This window comes from Macaca mulatta, chromosome 3, assembly GCF_049350105.2.
Source record: "Macaca mulatta isolate MMU2019108-1 chromosome 3, T2T-MMU8v2.0, whole genome shotgun sequence".
Lineage (NCBI taxonomy): Eukaryota > Metazoa > Chordata > Mammalia > Primates > Cercopithecidae > Macaca > Macaca mulatta.
In genome coordinates, this window is record NC_133408.1 from 101,102,674 (window position 1) to 101,109,466 (window position 6,793).

General features: G+C 57.9%; 1 protein-coding gene and 1 long non-coding RNA gene across 2 annotated transcripts; one reads left to right on the forward strand and one right to left on the reverse strand.

The window, feature by feature from the left end:
• Window positions 1-222: 222 nt before the first annotated feature.
• Window positions 223-6,346, forward strand: LOC144340081 (uncharacterized). Its single transcript, XR_013415801.1, has 3 exons — window positions 223-955; window positions 5,883-5,978; window positions 6,253-6,346. It is a non-coding gene; the product is annotated as an uncharacterized LOC144340081 (long non-coding RNA).
• Window positions 901-5,313, reverse strand: EVX1 (even-skipped homeobox 1). The gene is made up of 3 exons (XM_001090913.4): window positions 4,435-5,313; window positions 2,588-2,844; window positions 901-2,008 (listed from the first exon to the last, which is right to left on the reverse strand). The coding sequence occupies exons 1-3, from the start codon at window positions 4,859-4,861 to the stop codon at window positions 1,466-1,468; spliced, it is 1,227 nt and encodes a 408-aa protein (XP_001090913.1). The 5' UTR covers window positions 4,862-5,313; the 3' UTR covers window positions 901-1,465.
• Window positions 6,347-6,793: the final 447 nt, after the last annotated feature.

Here is a 6,793-nt window from a genome sequence, read left to right on the forward strand (position 1 = left end):
TTTCCTACTCAAACCCATGGTGGCTAAACTAGCAATTTTAAAAGTCAATTAAGAGCTGCCTGCTGCCACAAAAGCTAAAATGCTAAAGTGAGAATTATGTCCAGCTTTTATTGCAATATGGTTAACGAATCATAACAGCAAGTTCTTTGGGCTTCAAAGGAAAACCCCAAACCAAACCAAATTCATTCCCTACAGGAAGAACCACTCCCTCTCAGTCAGGGTGAAGCTTGCATTGGGTGTACACATTCTCTTCTTCCTCAAAAACTGGCTGAAAGGATGAGTGTGGGAGAGAGGATTTGGGAGTGGCTCTAAACAAACCCTGGTGGAGGGTACAGACAGGGTCCCCAGAATCGGCAGAAGGCTCCCACTGGTATCTGAAAGTCAAGCTCCAGTGGTAGCTTGGGAAGAAAATGAGAAAAAGTTGTAAAATGCCCAATGCAAAGGGTAGGGCCAGAAAGCTCCTGGTGAAGTGAAGGTGAACAAGCAAAGGATGAAAATTGCCTCTAATTTACCGCCAGATACTGAGAGAGGGAGGTGAAGTTCTCACTCCCTAAGCTCTTCCCTGGGCGCCTTGTTAACAGCTCCAGCTCTGGGCTCAGTGGCCAGCTCCGTGTTGATCATTATTACACATTCAACATTCACAAACCCTCCTCGCACACATCACTTGCTAATCAGGGTGTGTGCTGGGCCCAGGGAAAAAAAGGCTTGGGCTCATAGAAGCGGCAAAGGGCTCCTGGGGCATCTGCAGCCTCCCTGGCCAACAAAAAAGTGGGGGCAGGGAGAGATGGTGCTGCAAGTTGAGAGGTGTCACAAAGCTGGGAATGAGGAAGGAGATCTGGTGCAGGCAGACGCCAGATCCAGAAGATGCTGTGTAGTCGAGGCTCCAGGTTCCATGCCAAGGGGCCGGATTCTCCCCGGTAGTAAATAATCTCTCACTCTCTCCTCCAAATGACCGGTATGTTGCCATCCACCAGCCCCTTGTCATGCCTTGGAAAGGTTGGCAAAGATTAATCTCTACCTGCTCTGCATACACAGCATTTTGTTAGACAGACAGCAATTTCCCTTTCCAGTGCTTGGGCCTTGGCTGGGGAGAGGGGGCCCGGTGAGAAGGGAGTGTGAGATGGAGGGTGATGGGCCGAGGGGCCGGATATTGATTGCTGTTGCTGCTAAGTTTTGTTTAGCTTTGGAGCTACAGCCTCGACCCTGGTAGGGGGCAGTGGGTCCGGAGGCCGCCCCGGAGGAAGGTCTCTCAACCTCTGCTTCCCTATCCCCACTCCTGCTCCCCAAACGCGCCAGCCACGGCCACTTCCTAGGCTTTCCAATTCTCGCGGCCGGATCCCGCTGGTCCTTTTCCGCCCTCTCCTTTCCCGCTTGGCGTCCTAGGGGCGAGGAGCGAGAGGCTGAGTCCCGGGGGTTGGGGGTGACCCCACGGGCGTCCTGGAGCCGGCAGCCGGCCGGCGGCCCCTTATCTAGTGAGGGGGACCTCCTCCCTCTGGTCCAGCGCGACGGAGGAGGCCTTGCTGAGTACCGAGGGCGCGAAGGTGAGGAAGGAGTCCGAGCGGGAGGTGGAGGCACAGGTGAAGTCCGAGGCGGCGGCAGCCCGGGGTGCCAGCCCGTTGGCCGGGCCGCTGTGACAGGCGAGGCAGGAGCAAGGGCCGCCGGCCGAGGCGCCCAGTCCGTGCGCGGGCCCGGGATAGAGCGGCGGGTGACGGAAGGCGCACAGCAGTTCGGGCCGCGGGTAGGGCTGCGACAGCACGCGGAACGTGTCGAGCGGGCGCAGCGGGCCGCTGAAGGGCGAGGCGGCGGCGGCGGAGGCAGCAGATGCGGCGCCCAGGCCCACAGGCGAGTAGTAGGGCAGGGGCAGGTGAGACGGGAAAGGGTAGGGCAGGCCGCCCGCGGCCGCCGCATGGCTCATCATGTAAGTGTAGAAGGCGGGGTCCGCCGGGTGCGGCCACGTCATGGCCAGACGCTGCCGCTTGTCCTTCATGCGCCGGTTCTGGAACCATACCTGGGGAGAGGAGCGGAGTAGGTTCGGCAGGTGGACTCGGCCTGATAGTCAGAGGCCAGAAGTCTGGTCCCGCTCCGGGGACAGTGTTCATAGGGCAGGAAGAGTCAAAGCAGACACCAGCTGGGTAGAGACGGACCCCACCACCACCACCTGGAGCTGGAATCCCTCCAGAGAGGTTTGGGGAGTGACTCCAGCCCGCTCCCTCCTTCCCTCTGCCCAGGTGGCCAGGCCCCGGGGTGCCAGAGGCCGGTGTGTGTACGGGAGGAGCAGTGAGAGGACGTGGACTCAATTGGTCTGCGGCCGCAGACAGCGTGTCCCCAGAAACTACCTTGTCACCCGCACAGGCATTCTATCCCCTCCCCCCACTCCCACCCCCTGTCTATTTAACCAGGAAAGAGACAGAGTCAACCACACGGCAGCAATGCCTGCCTAGGAGCCGTCACGAGAGTCAATCTGCACGCGCTGGGCAGGGAGACCCCAGGCCCAGGTTCCTGGCCTGCGGTTTAGGGAGTGGGCAGTTGGTATTTACTTTCCGCTAAGTAGGTGCACATGCGCCTCCCCAGCCTGGACCCCGCATACCTTGATGGTGGTTTCCGGCAGGTTTAGGGCGGCCGCCAGCTCGCATCTCCGCGGCCTGGATACGTAGTTCTCCCGGTAGAATTCCTTCTCCAGCCGCGCAATCTGCTCTCGGGTGAAGGCGGTGCGGTAACGACGCATCTGGTCACTGGCGCTGCACGCCAGGGTGCCTTGCGAGCCGCCCCCGCCACCGCCGCCGTTGCTCTTGGAGGTCTCGCTCCCTCCGTTCGGACTGCCGACCAGCGCCTCGGAGCCGGACCCTGCACAGCGAGTCCAAAGCACAGGCGTGTACAGACACAGACACACAAACACCATTGAAGTGGGGCTGTAGGCCTAAGGTGGGAGGGTGATTTGGGAAGGGACACCCTGTCAGCCACTCCAATAACTGTTTCTGCTAGGGTACTGCGGCCTCTGGGGAACCCAAGAAGGGAAGATAAGGGCCTGCCCTTGATTGGGTAGGTAGACGTCTTTGGGGAGGCCTTCCCTTCCTCTAAGGCATTCTGGATACAGGGGTTCCCAGTCGCCCTTTCCACCTGCCCTGGGGCATAGGTGAACTTTCTGCCTCCCGTTGGCAGGGGTGGGCAAGGGTGTGCACTTCTGACAGGCACATGAGTTGAGATGCACCTTTGTGCTAGAGCGTTGTAAACTCTGGGTCAAGTGCATTGTAGTATGCTGAGCAATCAGAGAGTTTCCTTGCTCTTATGTGTGCCAGGCTGCCAGAACAGGTGTGGGAATGTGTGCTAGGTTCCATGTATTGCAGGGCTGGAGTGAGAAGGCATGTTGAGTACCTTATTTATTACCTTAGTATATGTGAGTGAAGTGCAGGTTGTTCTGAGGGCAGGTTGTGGGAAGGAGGCTGGGTGAAACTGGTGATAAGACAGTAAGGGGTAGGCGCTGGTACTCAACAAGGTGTTGGCTGCCAAGGCCAGGGGGTGGTCTTTCTTCCCTCCCAGGCTCTTTCCACCCACTCCTGCAGTTCTATGGAGGAGTGTCTGCTGGTGGGCTCCCCTCTCCGCCCCCACCCCCAGTTTTCCACCCCCTTCTGGGGAGGTGGATTGTTGGCACAGAGGGAAACTCCCTTCGGAGCTATCCACCCCCTTCCCATTAGCCTTTGGTGGGGAGGCGTTCTCCAGTTAAACCAGCCCCCGTTTGGGCCTACCTCTGAGAAGGGTGGGGCTCCAGCCCCCTGCAGCTCCTTTTCCTTTGGGTGGAGAAGTGGGACTAGGAAGGAAAGGGGAAGGGGGGAGGACCCGATCTCTGCCTTTTCAAATGCAACCGGAGACCAAAGGCAATTAGACCATTGGGACCATTTCCGACCTGGCGCCGCCAAGCCCGGGAAGTGACAAGGTAATTTGGACCTCTGACCGACGTGCAAACTGGTCGGAGGGCTGCAGCACCCGGGCTGCCCCAAGTGGGCCGCAATTTTACGGTCCTTTATGGACTCCTCGCTTCCGCGCCTCCATGCCTCTTACACCCCGCCAGCCACAAACTGCCCGGACTGGCGTTTGATCTTGCCCTCGCCTGGGGAAAGTGTCTTCCCCTAGCAGTTGAAGCATTCCCCGAGCAGTTGAAACACTGGGGGCTTGGGGTGAGCTTTGACTCCCCCAAGTCCAGGACTTGCATCCGCGCCCACTCCACCCCGCACTCAAGGCACTGCTGTCACCCTTAGTCCGCCAATGCCAGAACACAGTAGGAGACCCCCGCCAGAACGCAGATAGCAGGGAGAGTTGCTCAGGTGGGTCCCCCAGCCATCCTGCCCTAGGGGAAGGGAGTGTCTTCCTCCTGGCCTGCGCCGAAGTGAAGGGTGGGCGCAATGGGAGGCCCGAGGAGCGGAGGGGCGCGGTGGCTACCTTTGCTGTGCTGGTACTCGGCGTTCCCGGTGGCGCAGTCCGGGGTGCAGCTCACCTCGATTTCTTCATAGAAATCCGACTCGGTGTCCGAGCTACTGGGTTGCCCCTGGCCGGAGAGGCTGTCGACGGAGGGGGCCGGGGGTCCCGGGCCAAGCATGGCGGCCCCGGCTACCCGGGGCTCGGCGCCCGGCCCCGCCGCGCTGCCTGCGAGTCCATCTACCGGCTCCTCCTCCGGGCCTCCCCCGCCGCGCTCCCGGGTGGCCGGAGGGACGGCCCGAGGGCTCAGGCAACCACGGGGCACCATCTTCTCGGGCGGCTCCGGCAGCGGGCTGCCCACGGCTTCGGACAAATTGGAGACCCTCTTGCCAACCAGAGTGCCAAGCTGACCCCCATCCAGAAACACAACCATGTCCTTTCGGCTCTCCATCCCGGGGCTCTCCGGTAGGGGAGGGAAAAGCCCCAAGTGAATTCCTAACCCCGGCTCCCTGGGTCTCCAGCGGCCGGACGGATCTTGGTTGCAAGAGGGAGAAAGAGAGGCCGGGTTACTGGGACCGCGCAGAGCGGCTGGAGCGAGGTCCGTACCGCGACCGCGGCGGTGGCGGTGGGGAGCTAGGGTCACCTTGTGATGCGAGCGCTCCTCTGTGCCGCACCGCCTCTGGGAGGAAGCCCCATTGCCCTCTTCTTTCTAAGCTGTCATCCTCCTGCTGCAATCGTCATTACAGTACCGCTGGTGACGCCACTCGGCGAGCGCAAGTGGATAAATAGAAACGTCTGCCACAGCGAAGATGAAAGGAGACCCGCAGCTAATGGCTCGGCAGTGATGCGCCAGGTGTGGGCCTCGCTCGAATGGGGAGGAGAGTGTGAAAACAGACAGAGAGACACACACACTGAGAGAGGGAGACACCCAGGCAGAGGAGATGCAAATGGAATTCCGCAGAAAGAAAAGAGAGCTTAACGCGAGCGGCGAGTTCCGCAGGGGCAGCGGGACTCGGTAATTAAATACGCTTTTGATTTTCTTCTTTTATTGTTGTTTTGATTTTTGTTTTCTTAACTTGGTGCCTTGATCTAACACCGATGAAAGAATCCATAACTGCATTTTAGAAGTGTGAAGCCCAGCTTACAAGCCTCAATTCTGTCGGCATTATTACAACTGTCTGCCCCTGGCAGCTAACCTCAAACTGGCTGAAAAGTCTTTTTACAAGCTACGGAAAAATGTATCCCCCCGCCCCAAGTTGACTGGAGAGCTTGAGGCTGGGCCATCTTTTCCTCTCTTCTCCTCCTTCTCCCTACCCACCTCTGTCCCCTTACTCCTGGGAACCAAACTTCGCTATTTTTCTTCCCCAAGGGACAAGAAATAAATACCTTACTTTTTTTTTAAATTTAAAGACCCGCCTTGGCTGCTGTAAGAGTGTGTGCTGATTTCTTTTAAATACCTCCTTCCCATCTAGATGGCCTTAAGTTTTCCACAGCCTGGCTTCATCTTGAGACGGCTCTTCCTAGAAGAAGTCGCTTTCTCGTTTGCCTGGGCCTCACCTGCACTCCAGGTATGTTCGGTGGGGAGAGGTTCTAAGAGTTGTCTTTTTTTTTTCCTAGCCCATATTTTAAGATATTCGTTCAGAATCAACGAATTCTCCTGGAAAGAGGTTTTCCAAATGGAGAGGCCCCAGGAAATGCAGCCCCTGCTGTGGCAGTACTGGAGGCCCCTAGCTGGGAGAAGGCAGTAGCTTTCACCGCAGTGTTTTGGGCAGGGGTTCAGCCTCCCGGAGCACAAAAAGGTTGGGGTTCACAGAAGTTTGGCTCATAAAGTCCTCTCCCAAGTCCCTGCCCAGGGGCAGTGGTCCCTGTCTCCAAAAGTGGATGGTGTTTGAGGTAGAAGAGAGTGAAGTCGCTGAAAATGCCCTAAAACAGCAAGTAAGTAGGGGCTCTGATGAAGGGCAGGAGGTGGGGGCAGGGGTTGTGGAACTTGATATTTGGGGGCGGCCATAGGCCTTTCTTGGCTCCTCTCCCAGGGAAGAAGCTTGAATAGAACTCCTACAAATTGACACTTTTTGAGCTCCAAGCAAGTGTGCTGGGGCCAGGTGGGTGGGCTGAGTCTATCCCCACATTGCTGAGGGCAGGAGGTGGGCACCTTCTATGCTCAATCTCCCTTTCTCCACCTCCTCCCCAAGAGCTTCCAGCCCTAGGCAGCCAGCTGCAAAGGGCAGCCCAGCACCTCCCTTCTTTCCATGTCCCTAGCAAAGCCCCAGCTTTTACAGGTAAGTCCTCTTCCATGACCTTTTTGTCTGTTATCTCCTACTTTTCTCTCCTCCTGTTTCTCCTTCTGTATTCTTCTCCCTTTGCTTCTCTCCTCCATCTTCCT

What these genes read in the sequence shown, in the direction of transcription:
- EVX1 (XM_001090913.4), bottom strand. Translation starts at nt 4,861, where the DNA reads ATGGAGAGCCGAAAGGACATGGTTGTGTTTCTGGATGGGGGTCAGCTT. An exon ending in CGAGTACCAGCACAGCAAAG is followed by an intron (nt 2,845 to 4,434) that starts GTAGCCACCGCG and finishes CTCGCTGTGCAG; the next exon opens with GGTCCGGCTCCGAGGCGCTG. An exon ending in TGCCGGAAACCACCATCAAG is followed by an intron (nt 2,009 to 2,587) that starts GTATGCGGGGTC and finishes TCCTCTCCCCAG; the next exon opens with GTATGGTTCCAGAACCGGCG.